Raw genomic sequence first — 20,961 nt, 5'->3', positions numbered from 1 at the left:
AAGCTTGACAGCCAGCAACAAGTGGAGGCTGCCTTGTATATGGCAACAGTATTATTCCTCAGACATCCTGATATTTAATACAATCATCTGTTACATAATCTAACATCTAGTTTTCATTTTCTACCTTTTCTTTTGAGAATTACAAAGTTGCACTTTTAAATTCTTAAATACAAAGTAATTTCATTTTGCTCTTACACTTACTCAAAGGAAACATTGTAACTAAAAAGTTACTTATTATTTTATGCACTTAAACAGGTACCAGGCACTGTGAACATTACATTTAATCCTCATGAAAACGCTTTAAGGTAGGGTTTATTGTGCCCCCTTTACAAATAAAGAAAAAGGAGACTCAGAGAGAGGTTAAGTAACTTGCCTAAGGTCACAGAGCTAGGAAGTAGTTGACCCAAGGATTGAGTCTAGATCTGCCTGGCTCTGGAGCCATGCTTTTAATACCTTCCTCTGCCTCTCAGATGGTGCAAAATAACAGAAAATTGCAACAGAATCAATAGGAGAAAATATCATGAAATTTGAAAAGAAACTCTCATCACGGCACACACACATTTTAGCAAACCATAAATTCTTAACCCTTTTGTATCCATACCCTTCTCTGAGACCTCTGCCCAGACTTCGGGAATGAAGTTGTATTTTCCACTGGTGATCTGATCCTTCAGTGACACTTGAGTCTTATGCTCAGAGAAAGGTGGATACCCACTAAGGCTTAATATTGGTAGAGAGAGAAAGGAAAAGAAATCAAGTGGCATTCTCAGTGGCATTTGGATATATAGATTTCTTTTTCAGCATAATGAAAAATTAGGTTTTTCTTTAAATCAATGGTCAAAAAAAAGTGACCTAAATTAAACACAAGCTCTCTACCTGGACATGTTCGATTTCACCTAGTTACCTCCAACCAGACTCTGAAGCAATGAAAATTTTTCTTACCAAATAAAAAGAATAACTCCTAAACTCCAGCAGTCCACAGCACGATTATATCCAGCAGTCCCAAAGGAATTAAGAACCTCAGGAGCCAAGTAGGTAGGGGTACCACATAAGGTTTTCATGAGAGAAGTCTCCCCCAAAATCTTAGACTGCCCAAAATCAGTAATCTAAAATTAAAGAGGAATCATTTTTAATGATATTATAAAATAAAAAGATTAATAAAAGCACTAAGGCCCAGGTTTTTTTCCAACTTTTCTGTGTTCTCTATACCATTACAAAAGGTTATAACCCTTTCCACAGATACTTTCAGATTTTAATTAGTTATGTGTGGCTCCCCTTAATTAGTTATGCATGGCTCCCCAGTTTCTCAACCATGGCTGTACACCAGAATACTTAAGAAGCTTAGAAAAAACACTTATACCTGGGTGCCACCTTCAGAGATTCTGAGGAACAGTCTGGATGTCATGATTTTTTTTTTTTAATTCATTAATTTAAAAAAATAATTAACAAGAGATTCTAAAGTGAAACCAGGTTTGGGAAGCACTGCCTTAGACAGAACGGGGAAAAAAGGGGATGTGTTTGTTCACTCATCCATTTAGATTCCTTCTCCCTCCCTCTGAACACAAAAGTAGCTTGTACACAGTGGAGCCCAACAAATGCTTATTAGAGTGTGGATTGAAGCAATACCACCCGATCTCTAAAATAATTGCTAAGAGTAGAAAGGTCAAATTCTCAATCTTTTTATGCTCCTACTTTTTCCCAATGAATTAAAAAAAACAGTTTCTGAAGAGAAATCTACTGGAGTGGCCACACACAGAACATAAATATCTTACCTTTATAAGACACTCCTCTTTTTGAGATGAGAGTAGAACATTCTCTGGCTTTAAATCCCGATGTATAATACCATTTTCATGAAGGTACTACACAGAAAGGGAGACATGATCCTTAGATTTACGGATTAGGTATGTGAGTAGAAACCACACACACACACACACACACACACACACACACACCCCTTACATCTGGGTGAAACTGTAAGCCATGTTACTCACAAATATATTCTCCCCAAATTATAGAAAACTACAGGGTAAAAGGATTAGTGTTTACAAATTTGTTTTCAAGAAAATCTTTAAGAAGTAAAAAAATGAAAAAAGCACCTTATGAGAAAAGGTAGACATTTTATTTCACTTTTCCAGATAATATATATCCCTTCAGGTTGGCAGAAACACAAGGTATCAATTTCAATAATAAAAATGTAAACGGTGACATAAAATATTTTAAGACCATATTAAAGTAAACCATAAAAATGACTCCATCCCTGAGAATATTTTTAAAAAGAATCTGTAAAGGACATATTATAAATTATCTGATTAATACCCAGTTAAAATATTCCTCAATGCAAAGAATGACATAGAGTCTTCAAAAACTCTAGTCTGAAATATAGATGCTCCTCAACTTACATCCTGACAAATCCATCGTAAGTTGAAGATATTGTAAATCAAAAATGCATTTACTACACCTTAAGTATGTTCAGAACACTTACATTAGGCTATGGTTGGACAAAATCATCTAACAAAATGAACACACTGTAGCATATCAGTTGTTTACACTCATTATCATGTGGCTGACTGGGAGCTGCAGCTCGCTGCCCAGCATCAGGAAAGAGTATCATACCACATTATCACATGCCCAGAAAAAGATCAAAATTCAAAACTGGACACATCTACTGAATGTTTTTCGCTTTTGCACCATCATAAATTGGGGGCCATATGTAATATGTTGATGTTTCTTCATGTTCATTTTTATACACTAAGTCATATTTCTTTAAGAAAAAAATTTCCCACACCCACTGATCTGCACCCAATTTATCTCAATATTCTTGTCATAAGAAAGGGAATAAACCATAAACAGAGTAAAGAACTGGTTAGGTGTTTTTGGACTTCGATGGTCTCTGGCTATCCCTCTCGTCTAGAGCAAAAACTCCTCCAATATACTTGCACTGGGACTGGGACCTGGTGAATCCCCCAAGAAGAGCAAGCAAGGCAAGGTGGATTAACCCCAAGAAATCTCCCTCAATCTTCACTCGGTATAAGAGCTGCTCCCAGTCACTGTGTTTCCAGCATGGAGTGGTTTCCAAGGGAAGAAACCTTGGCAGAGAATGGCCAGAACCAATTTGGTTTGTGAAAGGACGATGTCCCTCAAAGCAGACAATGCCTCATGCAGTTTCTCCACCCAACACCCACCCAACACTTTCATGGAATAGAGAAGAGAAGGCAGAGCACATGCCTATCTGCCTGCCTGCCTGCCTGTCTACTGTTAACATGATGCTGCATGTGAAGGGAATACCTAGTACTGGGCCACAGCGAGCAATCTGTCACAACCACCCCAACTTGCCAGCTTTACTGTAATACCTGTCCAGTTCCCACCCTGAGAGGTAATAGGAATTTATACAAGAATCAGGCAGAAGTAAAGATCAATGCCCCTTCAGAAATACCTCCAAGCCAAAGAGAAGACACACGGGACCATATGTTTATTTCTTTTAACTAACCCTTTCTTACTCCTTAAGCTTTACAGCAAGAGCTTTCTCATCTGAGTTCAAGGGGTAGGATGTTTTTGCCATGAACAAAACAAACAACACATACACAGGGGCTCTCTGCTCTCCAGGTTTTCATCCACAGTCCATCACTTTCTGTTTGATTCAGAGAGTAATTCACCTACAAGAAAGTAGGTTGTCAAAAGAACTGAAGGTTTCTCTTACCTGTACTGCCAGGAGCATCTGGTAAAAATACAGTTTGCATGTAGCTTCTTTCAGACGTTTATTCCCCACCACCCTGTCAAACAGCTCACCTCCTTCCATCCTGAAACACACAGTCAAAGCAGGGGGTTCATGGCTGGAAGGAAACTCACTTGAGTGAGTGACAACGCAAACAAAACAAACTCATTAAGCTAAGAAAAGAGTTGCCATTTTTATTCACTCTTGGCTCCCATCGTAAAGGAAATAAGGTAACAAGCCTCATCCATAATGAAGATGTCCCTATAGGGAACTAAGGACCAAGAAAGAATGGAAAGAGTGTACAACTGGCATTGGAGAACTTGGGGAGGTTTTAAAAATGTGCCTCAGTAGATCGGGCAGGGCCCAAGAGTTTGCATTTTTATCACGTACCCCAGGTGACTCTGAGATTGCTATAGAGTGGCAGGTAGGAACCTAAAATCAGACAACCGGGTCTGAACCCCTGCTCCACTACTTCCCAGCTGGGGGACTTTGAGCAAGTTATAAAACCTCTCTGAGCTTGTTTCTGCCTCTTAAAAATATAGAGATGATCCCACCCACTTTGATAGCTGTTGTCAAAATCTAGAGATAACTGATGTAGGTACAGTGCCTGGCACAGCGCAGATGCTTGGCAAGGTTATATCAAACCCCTCTGCACTTTAGTATCCTTTTCTGTAAAGTGAGACTAAAAGTAGCAACCTGCCAGTAATTTGTAAGTAACCTGGAGGACTGTTACGAAGGTTAAATGAGTCAATCCACATAAAGAGCTTAGGGCAGTGGCGCACTGTAAGTGCTTAATTAGTATCAGTTACTATAATTGTATTATTATTGTTATTACTATTATTACACTGTTTTAACTAGACCCAGTCAGGTAATAATCTCCTATTTAATAGCAACAGATATTCCCTCAAGCACTACAAGGGCTGTCCAGTCACTCATAACGCTATGATCAGGACTCTTTACTATATAATCGTAATAGACAACATGCATAGACACTGTCACTCAGGAGCAAAGCCTTGCCTGTCTGCCCCAACAGCCGCTCCCAGAAACGCTATTATTATGGAAGAATGGACATCAGATAGGCCTCTTCCAGGAATCGGAAAGAAATTTATTTTGGTTATACCAATAAAACAGGACTCTATGGCCACTAAAATAAACCAGCAAGTAAACCAGTACTTGAAAGATATTCAGGTATTACCTTGCAACCTGGTACTGTGATCCCATGCCAATAGGTCCAGAGAAATAATATCCACCTGTGGTTCAGCACCTACATGTGCCAGGTGCCCTGCTAGGGGCTTTCTACCCTTCACTACATTTAATCCTTACAACTCTGCACATGGGGTATCATGATTATCCCCATTTCACACCAGGAAAATGAGATTCTAAGAGTGGAATTAAACTAACCATGGGCAGTCAGTTAGGACCTGAAGAGTATGATATGAACCCAGGTCTCAGATCCAGAGTCCAAAACCTCTAAGCCACATGCCTTTGGAAACACTGGAGGGATTTCAGATATGATACTAATCCCATATGTACTCTGAGGGGCCTCCACCACCACACTCATACACTGAGGGTCCCCCAGGATGAGAAATGCCAAGCAACATTAGATTCTTTAAGCATTTAAATAGAAACAAGTGAAAAGCTTACTACTTACAATTCCAAAACAATATAATAATCTTCGGCATCAAAAAAGTCTTTAATCTTGATGATACAAGGCTAAAAGAGGGAAAAGAGGAAAAGTAGTGAGATGCTCCCATGAAGATATACACAAAAGCAGGACTCAGGACATCTGCCCAAAGGGTCAGAGAGGCCAAGGCCAGGCATTTGGCCCCATGTCTTGGGACACTTTAAAGTTCATGCAAGGGAGAAGGCAGAACAGAATTTACCTGGCTCCTCAGTGAGAATGTACAAGAAACTCTCCACACAACCAAGTTGGTGACAGATTGGTTCATGTTTCACACACAGAATAGCACCAAGGAAGGAAAGCCAGTCTCTCCTCAGCCTTCCTTCTCACTTCCCCAGAGAACAGGTACTCAAGGACACCTAAGGAACCTGGAGGACCCTGACAAGTAGCATGAAAAGAAGTGGGCCAGGTGGGGAGACCAGCCATGCAGCCAGATAGTGGGCTCATTCAGCTCCTCACAACTGGAACCCCAGGGGAACAGGAACCCCAGGTGACAAGATCCTCCCATTTTTCAAAGGAAGAAGGAAATTCCAATTGCCTGAGAACTCTAAACACATCTGTGGATTGAGGAAGATACATACATATGACTGATCTTTTGTGACCTCTTATCAATGCAGGATGCATAAAAGAACATTGAAGAACAAAGCAGAGCAGTACTGTCCAGTTTAAAATGCATATTTAATAGTATGATGTTATGCTTAGAAAACACACCTATTGTTTTTAGAAAAAGGGACAGACAGTTAAGCTCAGCGATTGGAAGAAGTAAGAGACGTGGTGAGTACCTATCAGGGACCTGCCCCCACCCCTCAGCACAGAGGAAGATTGTGGTTTTATCAGAATTAAAGAGAAGAGAGCTATAAGATTTTTGGATTTTAAAGAGTAGCAAAACTCTCCAGAATGATCTTCCTACAAAGCAAATTTCATCGCATACATCGCTCTAATTAAAATCCTCCAAGTGGTACCTTTCCATGAACTATTACACAGCAGTGAATGAATGCCCCACTGCTTCTCCCAGCACAGTGGATCTTGGGAACACACTGTCAAGTGGAAAACGCAAGTAAGGACAGACTTCAAAGAATGTGAGGTGCTTCAATTGCAGGGTCAAGTTGTCATTCTTAAGTTGGCGAGTTCAAAGGTATTCATTTTATTGCTTTGCTTTGTAGTTTACATTTATTACTTTACATGTGTTAGATATATCATTTTAAAATACTTAAAGGAAGGAAGAAAGGAAAGCAATGAGAAGGAGGGAAGGAAGTAGTAGAGAGGCAGGAAGAAAGACAAGACGAACAACTTTGGCTATGTGCCACCTAAAGGATAAAATTCAACTTCACAGAAGCCAGGCCTTCATGACCCAGCCTCATCCTGCCCTCACCCACCACCCCAGCCTCATATCCTGCTCCTGGTCCCATGTATCCTCCTCTCCTACCTGCCCCCAGACACTGTCATCTCTCCCAGTGTCACACCTTTGCTTGTGCAACCCTCTTGCCTGATGATCCAGCCCTCCAGGCACACTAGGCCTGAAGCCCCGCTAAAACATCCTCCTTACAATGCAACCGCACACCCTGAGGTGGTTCTAATCTGTGCTGCCCCACACCACATCTTGAGTGTCTGTCTCCCCCACCAGGCTGTGAGCCCCAGGAGAGTGGAGAAAGGAAACTAACACCAAGCACAGGTCTTCTTTCACCAGGCACTGCATAGGCTAAGTCAAGCCTTATTTATCTTTCTTGGGCCAACACTCAGGATAGCAGCTGGCACACGGGAGACATTCATAATGCTGCCCAGATTAATACCAACATCAGTATCAGATATACCCAGCTCCCACCATGCCCGCCAAGTGTAGACACTGCCAGCCACATTTTGGTCATGGAGTATGGCAATAGCTGGGAGCTAAGAGAGCATAAAGTGATCCCCAGCATCACTGGCTAGAGCTGTCACAGCTGAAAGTGTCTCTAAGGAACAAGAGACTCCACTTAGGTCATACAGGTAATAGATTAAAGAATTACAGATATCTGTCATTCCTCAAGTGTGTTCTCTGTGCTGAAAGCTTTCCAAGCATAGCTCATTTTTAATTCTCATGCTGATCTTTGAGGTATGTATCCTTATTGTCTCCACTATACAGATAACAGAAGCTCTGAAAAGTGAAACGACCTTCTCAGAGCCAGGTGATGGAGGTAGGATGGGAACCCAGGTCTGTCTCTCCACTAGACTGAAGCCACATGAGGAGAGGAATGAACAAGACCATCTGTGCTCACCACTGCCCAGGCCTAGAAGAGAGTCCGGGACAATATGTTTTACTCACGCTCTCTCTACTCATCGTTCCAGCAAACAAACTCATGAGTCCATATTTAATTCCCAAGGGCTTCCATGTGCCCTTGTAAATTACCATGTAATATCTCTTAGTACTTTCTTTGGCGTTCTAAATTCCTCTCAACTACAGTGGATATTCGATTTACATAAATGTTTGGGGATCCTCTGACATCAGAGAAAATTCTCTAAGCATTCTAAGTGTTTATCTTAGGGGTATGTTTGAAGCTACCCCACCCCAGAAAATTGGAGGGTTCCTCTCTTTAATGAGAGATTCTAGATGCCTTGGAAAAAAGGAGGTGAATTCAGGGAAGAGGAAGAAGTTGCAAGGTAATTAGAAGAAAACCAAGCAGCGGGGGCAGGGCGAGGGTCATCCACTTGGATTCTCAAGTGTTTTCAGACCTACCCCTGAGTTCTAAAGGAACTTGTTGAAATGTGTCGATGGTGGAGGTTTATTCTTAATTTCTACTTGTTTGGAGGATTTCAGGAAGTGAAAGAAGAGAGAATAAATCTTTTCGTTGTCTGGAGGTTAAGAACCAAATAAAATAATCCTTAGCTGGACAGACAGGAGGCCTTGTTTCAAGTTTAACTCCATTGCCTACCTAGTTCATGACTTCACAGGGGGCTCATGAATTAATGAGGAAATGAAAAGAGCAATAAAAAGGAAGATGGGATCAATCCTACAACTCAAATGTTTTCTTTTCACATCTTTAAGTCAGATGCTTTCCATTGAGGCAAGGTAATCAGGAACTATTAATACTATTAATACTCAATGAGGCCACTGACCCCTTTTAACCAGATTTAAGGACAGGTTGTTGTCATCTAGATTAAATACTCTTATATTTATGTGATTTACTCCAACTGAGGTAAATGGAAATCACCATCAAAAGGTATTTAGAAGAGTTAAAACTCCAGGTATAATTAAACCAAATTTACCAAATTAGCATTGTCATCCCAACATAATCAGTTGATAAAGTCCCTAGAGATATAAAATTTAGGAGATTTACTATGTCTTTTGTTCAAGAACTAAGTCAGTGTAAAATTACATCATTATTTAATCATAAAATCTTTACACAGTATTATTCTTTCAAAAATTCAGAGTAATGCTCTTTCTAGCTAAATGGCAATTAAACGCACATATGCATTCACATGTATAAACATGTACGCACACAATTAAGGAACCCAGGTAAATAAATACTAGCTTTGTTACATTGAAATGCTTTGTACTCCCCTCCCATATTTTGTGATAAATAATTTTAAGTATGGTTCATATTTTACATCAATACTTACATGATTTAATTTTTTCAAAATTTCTATTTCTGTTTCAACGTTGAGAGCTGGATCCTTTGATAAATAAAATATCATTAGAGTTTAATAATAATAATAGCTGATATTTAGAAAATATTTACAATTAGACTTAGTTGAGTATACACTGCCTTAGTTCCAGATTCAGCTCTACTCATACAGAGAAATCAAGGCCTAGAAGTCAATGATTTAAACTTACCTAAAATCACTCTGTAAAGTGCTTAGCAAATAGGAAGCATTCGGTAAGTGAGCAGGCTTTATACCAAGCTCTTTATTTAAAAGGGTCATCTCACATAATTCTCATAATCCCCAAATGAACTGGGTTCTATAATTATCCCGATTTTACAGATGGGGCAACTGAGGCTCAGAAAAAGGAAGCCACTTGCTCCAGTTCCCACAGCCAGAAACGAGCGCTTCCACTGTTCTCATATTTACCTGTTAAGCTCTGTTCGCATTAGCTATAGAATTGTATGCATTCATAAAAACGATAAAACAAGAAAAGCCCAGACAAAAGCTAGTTAATTAAACTGTATTTTAAAAAAGGTCAAGTCAAATTTCTCCTAACAGAGCAAAAACAGTTTTTAATTTCAACTACAGGATGATATATTTACTGAGATTCTTAACTAGAGGAAGCTTCAGGGTATTGAAGTTGTTCTCCATTACAATTCCAAAAGGATGAATCAAGTTACTCAACCTCATGGGCTACACCCTCCACAAGCACAGAGGATATAGAATTACATATTTATGTAAAATGGACTTCAGCTAAGAAACACAGATGTTTAATTTTAAACGCCAGCCTCTTCCTGTAAGCCGTTAAACTAATTACCAAGTCAGGGTGTGCTCTGATGATAGAGAGGTCTAAAAGAGTACAATACAATTTGAAAGATGAAACTAAAATTTTGCTCCAAGTCATTAAGAATCTTGGAGGTATTTTCTTCCCCCCAAAATGGGGATCAAATCCAGAATCACAAGGGAAAAGATGGATAACAAAGTGAACACAGAAAGGAAATTCCTCTTGCCATGTGAGAATGGCATTGTCTTGTGGGGAAAAAAATGATCTTTAAAGAATGTTAAAATATAATACCCAGAAACAGCTGGTCGCAAAGGAAAACGTGATTACAGGTTGCATTTTACATTACTTTGTTAGGTCATGTGTTGACAGACCAATACATTTGGCAATTTCACTCACGCAGTAAAAGTGTGTTACACAAAATGTAATAAAATGAATGGCCAGCATATAAAAAGACTAATGAATAATTTAATGAAGATTTTTTAAATCTATAAACACTAAGACTCATTGCCACATTATCAGAAAGAGCAAGGAATTAGAAATTATCTAAATGATCAACCAGAGAAATGGTTGAATAAATTATGATAAAGTTGATGAAATAGAGACTTGACCATCAAAAAGCACATATTAGAGGCAAGTTTATATATCGATGCTTCTATGGAAAAGTAAAATACAAAATTGTATATACAATGTGATTTCAACCATCTAAAAACACGAATTCACATGAACAAAGACTTAGAAGGGAAAGGAAAACTGAAAACAGCTGTGGGGTTATAGTGGCAGGGATATGGCTGGATTTTTTTCCCCTAATTTCCTTTCATTTATTGTAAAAACAGTCTTGCAACAACTTGGAAGAAGGGAAAAAAAAAACTTCCTGCAAGTATATTACTATGTACAACCAAATACTTTTTGGAACTAAATTCTCTATAAGTTTCTAGATTAGTTGAATACACTCAAGTATTTTCAATGTTCTTTAATACAAATTCATATATCTGAGCAGTACATTCTTCCCAACATTAAAAATCACCATTCTAAAATTATTTTGGGACATCAAATGTTAAGAACAGCTGAGCAGCCACAAACACAGGTACTTACTGTTTCTCTCTCAGAGCCAATAGCAAATTTCCTTTTGCTGATGATCTTTATGGCTACTTTCTTACATGTTTTCCTCTCAAAAGCCAGCTTCACCTCACCACAGGCACCACTACAGGGAAAAACATAGAAAGAGATTGTCAGAATGTTTTTAATCAGGAGACCCGCCGCTCCTGAGTTGGCCTCAACTATTCCAAGTTAAAGACGGTCCACACATAATACTTCCATTGTCCTCATTTTCAGAGAACACAGTGAAACCTCACCAACATAAAATGTCAAGGGCATAAGGGAATGTGGACCTTCTAACAACAATGAATCAGCTCCAAATTCTACTTTTGGAGCTGAGTGTTATCAACTTAAGTCTTCCTGTCACTTCAGATGGTGAAATTCTTAGAAAGACACAAAGAACAAATAGAAGAGAAATGACTTATCCCAGAGATCAGAGAAACATCAACAGAACAAAAGTTTAGTCAAAAATGATGCCTGAAACAAGTTACAACAAGCGGCATCTGTAAATGAATTACTTTCATTGATGTATTTCTTTCTTATTTTCTGCCTTCAAAGGAAATACAAAAAAAGTTGATGCCAAGAATTATACCCTAAATAAAATCACAATACCTAAGAAACCAAAATTACACAATTACAAGTTAATTACAAAATTAACCTACTTGCGACAAACTCTCAAAGATGTGCAATTAATTGGGATACTATAATGGAGAAATGTCATCTAGTACACAATTCTATGTAGGCTGTTCTCCAAAGCATAAGCCAGTCTAAGGTAATGCCTACCCAAGTATCAATCACTCACTGCCTGATTAAAATAGACAATTATAACTATTATGAGGTTGGGGGAGGGGTGAGAAGTTTGCCAAGCCATCTTTTTACTGTGTATATGCAGAACATAAAATTTATCGCTGTAATAAATGTGAAGTGAAAAATTCAGTGGCATTAAATACATCTACAATGTTGTACAACCATCACTCCTACCTAGTTCCATAACTTTTCCATCAGCCCAAATTGAAATCCCATAACCATTAAGTATTCACTCTCCATTCTACCCTGCCCTCAGGCCCTAGCAACCACTAATCTGCCTTCTGTCTCTATGAATTTACCTGTTATCAAATATCTCATCATCAATAGAATCATACAATATGTAGCCTTTTGTGTCTGGCTTCTTTCACTTGGCATGTTTTCAAGATTCATCCATGCTATAGCATGTATCAGTATTTCATTCTTTTGTGTAGCTAAATATTTCGTTGTATGGATATATCACATTTGTTTATCCAGTCATTTGTTGGTGGACACTTTGTTTCTACCTTTGGCTATTGCAAATAGAGCTGCAGCAAACATTCACCCACACATTTTTGTTTGAACACCTGTTTTCAATTGAGGGCAGATAGAGCTACAAGGGGAATTGCTGGGTCATATGGTAATTCTATATGGTTTCTATTTTGAGAAACCACCAAATTATTTCCCACAGTGGCTATACCATCTTACATTCCCACCAGCAGTGTATAAGGGTTCCAATCTCACTGCATCTTGACAAACACTTGTCATTTTCCATTTCTTTATTATGGCCAACCTAGTAGTGGTATCTCATTGTGGTTTTCATTTGCATTTCTCTAATGACTAATAGTGTCGAACATCTTCTCATGTGCTTTTTGCTCATTTGTATACCTTCTTCGGAAAAATGTCTACCTTAAATCCTTTGCCCATTTTTAAAATGAGTTATCTCTTTATTGCTGAGTTGTAAGAATTCTTTATCTATTCTGGACACAAAACCCTTTAAGTATTTTTTCTCATTTGGTAAGCTGTGTTTCACTCTCTTGACAATGTCTTTTGATGCACAAAAGTTCTTAAATTTAATGAAGCCTAATTTATCTTTTTTCTTTTGTTGCTTGTGCTTTTGGTCTCATTTGAGAAACCACTGCCAAATCAAAGGTCATAAAGAGTTGTCTTATAGTTTAATAGTTTTACCTCTTACAATTCATTTCCATTCCACTTTGAATTAATGTTTGTATACTGCGTGAGAATGGTCCTCTCAAAACATTTTCCAATTCCCCTTCTGCTGGTAATAGCCACTTTTTGCCTGAGAAATCTTCCCTGAATTCATGTAGCTCTTATAGAGTGTCTATAATAGTATAATACCCTAGAATCAGGGGATGGGCATGTAAAATTAAGCCAATCAGGGTTTTTCCCTGGGATCAAATACTGATATTGGGAGAAAAACAGTTCTCTTTGCTGTGGTTTCTAAAAGAAAGAAAATATGAATGTGTGGCTCTTGGGAAGCCATTTTTCCTGCCACACAGAGAGAGCAATTCCATAGGAGGGCAACAAAGAATAGCTAAATCAAGAGATGGAGCCAGGGCCCTGGCAACACTGTGGAAGCCCTTAGATATAGGCATAGATAAAGCCAAACCAAAAATCAGAACTCAAAATGTAAAATAAAGCTTAAAAGCCTCCTGGTCCAGCCATGCCTGAAGTCAGCTATGCCCCTGTATTTCCCAGTTACAAGAGCCAATAAATTTCTTTTCTTAACTGACTCATATAAGTTTCTGTCACCTGTTAAAAGTTAGATATGTTGAATCCTCCCTTAGAAAAAATAGAGTACCATACATTTCTTAAGAGCTGGCACAAATCTGGCTGTGAGCTTCCAAGCAGCCAATGCAAATATAGAAACAACAATGAATTACTGAATTTGATGTCCATAAACTAAAATATATCCCATAGATGATCATAAAAAGTACACTCTGCTTGATTTTATGTGGCAGGAACACGCTGATTATTTCCTTCTATTATTTTCTACTTTCATGTTTCTAAAAATATCAAGAGGTAGAAAGGCCTTTGGGGGTGAGGAAGGAATGGGAGGGTGAAGGACATTGTATAATGTGGTAAAAGGTGGCCTGAACACCTTCCCACAGGATATGGTTATCCAAGTATAATCAGGCAACCCCTAAAGGACCCCAAGACCCATTTGGGGTGTCCACAAAGTCAAAACTATTTTCAGAATAATATTTGCCTATAAGACATTATTTACCTTTATTTACCATGTCTCCATTTTAATTTCTAACATAGTAAATATCAACAGATTTAAGCTACATAGACAAAAGCTCTTTGGGGTCCTCAGTAATTTTTAAGAGTATAAGGAGTCCTGAGACCAAAAATTTTGAGAACTTTGCCCTATTCAATGATCAGTTTCATTTCACTTCCCAAGGTGTCACAAATTCTGAAGAAGGCAGAAATGCAGTAAATATTTCTTTTTGGAAGGTAATGAAAATGTTCTAATATTATGCTAAAGGTTTCACAACTCTGTGAATATATTAAACACCACTGAAATGTACACTTTAAATAGTGAATTATATAGTATGTGAATTATGTCTCACTAAAACTGATTTTAAAAAGTTTAACAGATAAAAATTTTAAGGAAAAACTATTTTTCAATTGATCATTATTAAATCAATAACACACCTATCACAAATCGATGCCCTACAAGTATGTTATAAATAGATGTTACAAAACTAGGAATAAAAATCTAAGTAATGACAAATGTTTAGAAAAAAATTAAGTGCAATTTCCATAAGAAAAAATAAATTACCTTCCAAGAGTTTTTGACATGATGTATTCGTCTCTTAATTCCTTGGGATAAACTGACTGATCATCTACAGTCAGATCAAAAAATACAAAAACTAAGGGAAAAAGGGCAGAAATAGGTCTCATTAATTCATTTGATAAGGAAAAAATAAGTGGTCCTAAAATTTAGTAAACATATGAAATATAAGACAATTGTTTTAATTGAACATCTAACCCTAAAGGAATTATTTAGCTGGCTAACACATACATGAAACCCATGGGAAATGATGACAGTTAAATTTCATCCTTCAATGGAAATACACAGCATCGGCCTTCCTATGCTGCAGAAAATCCATACATAAACCTAGCCTTATTCCTTGACCTCGAAATACATATTAATCAATCACAGTAAAATACCTATGCACTAACACAAGACCAAAACCAAAAAGTAATTCATTTGAGCCTAGAAAAAAAATGTTCTATGCATAAACATCTCAATAAAAATTAGACCACTGGTCACCATAATTGCATTATCTTCTCTTAGCCAGTACATCTTTATATATCTGATATTTTCTAAAGTTAAACAAATAGCATCTCCCCTCAAATTCCCCTTCATTTCTCCATTATTTGAGTTGTAACTCAGAAAAAGAAAACAACAAAAATCTACTCATTTAATAATTTAACCATCCATGTAGGCCAACCCTAAAATGAGTTATCAAACATTTCAAAGTCATCAACAGTAAATTTGCAACTGCCCACAATATCTTGGAAGAGTAAAATTTGTTAAGACCCTTGAGTTTAACAGATTTCAGGTAATGGGTTTTGACCTCCCTGGAGTCATCTAGAGATCCAACCTCTGGCACAAATTTGAGCCACCTCACTGTGCATCATTCCAAGTTGGTCCTTATGAGATAAGACACTTACTTGCCTAGTGAATGGGACCTGCTAGCCACCCAGGATATGATCTAGATATTTATGAACCTAGATATTCCAGTGGCCTCTGAGAATCTGGTAACTGAGGGGCTCTGGAGATAGATGTATTTCTCACAAATGTCAAAGTCTACTTTATGGGCTTCAAACCTGAGTTTGCAAGCTTCATGGGCTGCAAACCTGAGTTTGCACCCAGGTAAGGCTGGGTTGAGTGTAACACAACATAGAGCAGTGGGGACCTAAATGGTTAAACACATCGCTCACCTAAAGGAGGCAGCCTCTACTCATCACCTGCAAATCCTCAGGTTATGGGATTAAAGGCTCTGTGTGGCCTGATAGTCCACTTTTTTAAACATATCTAGAGTTTCATGTTAAAGTACAAGTATTAGCAAATGCCTAATACAATGTCAATAAGCTGAATGCAGCCTGCAGAGTACTAGTTTGATCTATTTCAATCAGGGCTACCTTTAGCCTATATAACTAACACCTTTGTTCAAATTATAAGTGGTGTCCCTTGGGCAGACAATTGAGAAAAAGGTGGCACACAGCTGGTCAAGAGAAGGACAGGCCAAATTTCAGTGCCAAGCTGCCCCCTCAACCAGGTGCTCTCAAACAGCAAAATCCTTTGCAGCTGCCCTGACTATAATTATCAGAGAGGAAACAAAATAGAAACACAGAAAACTAAGGCAATCATAAAATGTACATTAAAATCCCCAGGATGGCCGTAGTCCTCAGATGCCAGTCTGAAGACTGACTGCAAGAGAATCACCTGGGCAGGATTTTTTAAATCCCTAGAACTACTAAATCAGAATTTGTGGGACGGTGCCTATGGGAATCTCTATTTTCTAGATGTTAAACCCATACATACCTTTCCAAGTCATTCAAGTCCCAGATAGTTTTGGAAAGTTCTGTGAGTGTTTTTTTCTTTTAATTAAAGAACCAAGAGTATTCCTCTTGTCCAAGGATTTAAAATCACTGTGAGTTATGTTTAATTCTGTAGGTTGTTTTTGTCAATTATACTTTCTAGAGCAATTTTTTGCACTGAATAATAATTGTTTGTTTTAGATGTGTTATTAATGAAGTTTTAGGAGTGGATACTTATACAATGCTACGTACCTGATGATGATGGTAAACATCTCCACTTTCAGAGAATAACCAAGTAGTATTTAAGGTGCAAGATCTAAATTAAGATTCTTCCAGAAAAACCTACAGCCTAACGCCTGACATATTATAGGAGTTCAATAAATATATAGAAATGAATGAGTTTCAGAGGGAATGAAGGGAAAAATGAGGAAAGTAGAGGAATTAATGGCCTAAAACAACTCATAGATATCTAAGACTGACATGATATAAAATGCAACAACCAATGAACTATAAACTATTTTAGGCAACATGATAATTCAATGGAGAGCTTACAGCTTTAAATAAAGTTAACCAAACCAATAAAACCTTAGAAAATCTGTCTTGATAGAACTTTTTCATAATTTAAAAACACAATCGAGTTGAATATTGAATACTAACTGTATTTTATTTACCTAAACCATATTCTGCAAAGAACACAATGTCAATTTTCCTTTATATGGGAGAAAAAAAATTCTAATAACCAGACGATAATATTACCTTTATTACTCCATACTGAAAGTGCAATTTCAGAATTATTATTTAAAGGAAGGCGTCTTCCTTTCCCTACAAGCTCTCTATTTACGAAGGTTCCATTCCCACTGTGATCTTCTATGTATGCGATGTAAGAGTTTTTAGGACCCATTTCCTAAAATAGAGAACATTTTATTTTGTGGGGAGTTATAGTGGGAAGATATCGAACAGTGATGATTAGATTACCATCCCTCCCAAATATATGGGTAATTTGTCACCTACCCTGAAAATCCGAAAGTGCTTCTTACTATAAGTCCGGTATTTATCCGTTCTTTTCAGCAGTGGCTCATCAAAGCAGTATTCACAGCTTTTATCTCTCCCAAACCAGTAGTTGTCATTAACACACTCTGTAACACAAAAGCACACACTGGAGGGCTGTTGAATTTCATGTTATCAGATACCTTTAAAAATTGCTCATAAAATCTACTAGTAGGAAAACAGCCTAAGAAAGCAATCAAAATTATAGATTTGTCAAGATTTTATTAGATTAAAAATGACAGGGGAGAAAAAAAATTTCTAACAGTGAGTTTAATAAGTTATAGTCTCTACATAACCATGAAATAACATGCAGTCATTAAAAGTTCTTAAACAATTTTTAATCATCTGAAAAACTACTCATGATACAATAACTTCCTACTTATTACCCTCCTGAGGCATCCCATCATACTTAGTATAAAATCTATACTTCTCATGGCAGGCTAGATGCTCAGGATCTGGCCCCTGATCCCTTCCAGCCTCACTTTTTACCCCTCCCTTGCTCACTACAGTCCAATCAGTCCCACCAGCCTTTCACTGTCCCAAACATCCTAGGCCCGACCTGCCTTATAGCCTTTGAATACTTTGTTTCCAGTAATTGGAATGGCCATCTTGCCTTTGAGGACTCAAATTCTCATCTCCCACTCAGCTTTCTGAATAAGCAGACTCCTACCTCACCACCCACCTGTTATCATAATGATAGCCTGTTATGTCTCCCTCTAAATATGGACCATAACTGGAAATTATCTTGATTATCTGTATACTGTCTCCCCACATTCCCCATTTACAACATCAATTCTAGGAAGGCAGCCTTTGGTCTCTTATTTAAGAGTATAGCTCCAGCACCTAAAACAATAACATAGTATGCAAGTAAATGCTCATGAAAAGACAGATATTAGGACTAATTCCCCTAACATAGGTAAAGTGCCTACAAATCAAAAAGAAAAAGATAATACAACAGAAAATGGATGAAGGATATATAGACAAGTTACGACTGCACGTTTTCAATGATCAGATTGACAAAACTCAAAAAGTGGGATATCACGCTATGTTAGTAAGAGGTATGAAGCAGTTACTCTCATACATTGCCAGTCAGAATAAAATTTATACACTAGCTAGGGAAAATAACTTGGCAAGATTTATCAGAATTACTTATGTAACCCCTTTGTATCCATGAAGATGGCTATAATTTAAAAAAAAAAAAAAAGGAAAAAAGAAAATAACAAGCATTGCTGAAGATACAAAGAAACTGGAAATCTCATACATTCCTGGTAGGAATGTAAAATGGTGTAGCCACTGTGGACAACAGTTTGCAGTTCTTCAAAAAGTTCAATGTAGAATTACCCTCCTAGGTATATACCCAAAAGAACTGAAAACAGGCACCCAAATTCTTATACATGAATATTTATACCTGCGCTATTTACAACAGTCAAATAGTGGATACAACCCAAATGTCCCTCAATGGATGAATGAATAAACATTGGGGTATTTACATGATGGAGTTATTACTCAGCCATAAAAAAATTAACAAAGTACTCATATATGCTACAACATAAAAGAACCTTGAAAACATGCTGAGAGAAAGAATCCAGACTCAAAAGACTGCATATTATATGACTGCATTTATATGAAATATCTAGAATAGTTAAATCCATAGAAATGATTTGTAGATTGGTGGCTGCCAGGGCAGAAGAAGAGGAAAATAGGGAGGAACTGCTTAATGGACATAGAGTTTTATTTTTGAGTAATGCAAATGGTTTTGATTTAGAAAGAGGTGGTGGTTGCATAATGTTATGATGTACAAAATGCCTCTGAACTGTTCACTTTAAAGTGCTTAATTTTATGTTATGTGAATTTCACTTCAATTTTTAAAAATTACATATGCACACATGCACTGGCCCAGAAATTCTACTTCTAAGAATCTATCCTACAGACAGAATCATATGTATTATGAAAGGACATAGGGACATATGTATAAGGTTATTAACTATAGCATTATTTCTAAAACAAAAGATTATAAATTAAATGTCCATTATTAAGGGGGTTGGTTCAATAAATTTATATTGAATTTATAAAAAGAGAATGAGGATCTTTACATTCTGAGGAAAGAATGTCTAATATATATTGTTAAATATAAAAAGCAAGTTGCAAAACAATGTGTTGTAAATTATAATTAGTATGAAAATAAAGGGAACTCAGTTGCTTATATATGCATCAAATCTCTGAAAGGCTAAGTAAGAAATCAGTAATACAGAGTAGTTGGGGCAAGGATGTAAGTTGAATGAAGATTTTGTACCTAATGCAAATATGACCTCTTTTAAAAATCAAATGAGTCTGTAATCTAGTGGAGAGACAAATGGAAACAATGCAGGAAAACTGTCCAAGGGAAGCACAGATGCAGAGCCTAGGCAACTCTGGCTGGGACTATCAAGGAGAGTTCTTGGTGGAAGCGAGGCAGGAAGTATAAATTGAACAGAAACTTTAGAAGGCAATATGGCAATATCCAAATAAAGTAAAGCCAGGCCTACCCCATGACCCAGCAATCTGACTCAGGCTCTACCCTGGAGATGCATTTGCCCAACCAACCAAAGAGACAACTACAAGGACATTCACTGTAGTCTTGCTTACCGGAACAAAAACTGGAAACAACCTAAACGTCTTTTAATGGCGGAATAAATAAATGAATCATGATATTTCGATTAGAAACCAAGAGCTTCTGGGCAATTGGGGAAAAGGAAGACATGGAGAGTTCATCAAGACACTGAGTCCACAAATGGTAAAACAGAGAATGCAAGGGGCAGCCTCCCATGGAAGGTCTGCTCTGACCTTTGCTCATTAGGAGACCTCAGGCAGATGTATGGAGGAGGGCAGAGAGGGCAAGGTAGGAGGTAAGGGAACCAGAAGCTCTCAGTGAGGCAATTAAGGGTATGAACCCAAAAAGGAAGGGCCCCTCCTCCTGGTAATGAAAGAGATGCAGGTAAGAGGGTGTGTGGGGAGAGGAACAAGTATATTAGTTTGGGCAAGTGATTTGAACGTTGAGGTTAAGTTCTTTTCTTTACCAGTATTCTAGACCCCTTTGAAGTTCAAATTCACTGTCCTCCCTCTCAGAGGATGCTATAACACTGAAAACTTTAAGGCCATCTGGGAAAAGTTTACTCATCTCTCCTATTTACCCTATTCAATCCCAACCTTTGGCCCATCTTCCCCATCTTTGCTTTAATATTATTTTCCCATTTTACAGATGAGGTCTAAGGCTCAGAGAAGTAACATCATTTTCCTGAGGTCACACAGCTAGAAAGAGACAGAGCTAGGCCTTGAACTTCTACTCTCTAACCGTAGTGCCCTCACTCTTCCCCCACTCCCTTAACTACACTCTTACATTTATTTTCTTTCCACTCAAGTATTTTTTACTCTCTCTCTCTACCAGTTCCTCTCACACTCATTTCATACAGTAACAAGCCTCCTTTGGGCTCCATAGTCCCCTTTGGCTACTAGCTAATTTTAATGTCATTACCTTTTTTACCCCATTCGCTTCTTTCACAATGACAGGTTAAGAACACAGGTTTAAAGTCTAAAAGTCATAGGTTTGATTCCAAAAAGTCATAATAATATCAGGAGGAGGAATGAGAATTAAATTGTTAAATCAAGCTGTATTCAGAGACTGCAATATGC

At 37.7% G+C, this 20,961-nt stretch overlaps 1 protein-coding gene across 3 annotated transcripts in view; it reads right to left on the bottom strand.

Annotated features, from left to right (window-relative positions):
* The window catches only part of CHEK2 (checkpoint kinase 2), a 31,497-nt gene that overhangs the window by 5,605 nt on the left and 4,931 nt on the right, over window positions 1-20,961 (bottom strand). For all 3 annotated transcript variants that reach the window (XM_036221058.1, XM_016164370.2, XM_016164371.2), the window contains exons 4-13: window positions 17,257-17,381; window positions 17,002-17,149; window positions 14,477-14,567; window positions 10,885-10,993; window positions 8,985-9,038; window positions 5,361-5,422; window positions 3,695-3,794; window positions 1,770-1,856; window positions 940-1,103; window positions 602-717 (exon numbers count right to left, since the gene is read on the bottom strand). In XM_036221058.1, coding sequence (XP_036076951.1) covers window positions 602-717; window positions 940-1,103; window positions 1,770-1,856; window positions 3,695-3,794; window positions 5,361-5,422; window positions 8,985-9,038; window positions 10,885-10,993; window positions 14,477-14,567; window positions 17,002-17,149; window positions 17,257-17,381 — 1,056 coding nt within the window. The remainder of the gene's footprint in view (window positions 1-601; window positions 718-939; window positions 1,104-1,769; window positions 1,857-3,694; window positions 3,795-5,360; window positions 5,423-8,984; window positions 9,039-10,884; window positions 10,994-14,476; window positions 14,568-17,001; window positions 17,150-17,256; window positions 17,382-20,961) is intronic.

The sequence above is a fragment of the Rousettus aegyptiacus genome, unplaced genomic scaffold (genome assembly GCF_014176215.1).
Source record: "Rousettus aegyptiacus isolate mRouAeg1 unplaced genomic scaffold, mRouAeg1.p scaffold_m13_p_5, whole genome shotgun sequence".
Taxonomy (NCBI): Eukaryota; Metazoa; Chordata; class Mammalia; order Chiroptera; family Pteropodidae; genus Rousettus; species Rousettus aegyptiacus.
The sequence above is the reverse complement of the archived record's forward strand: the minus strand, read 5'-3'. Positions and strand labels throughout refer to the sequence as shown.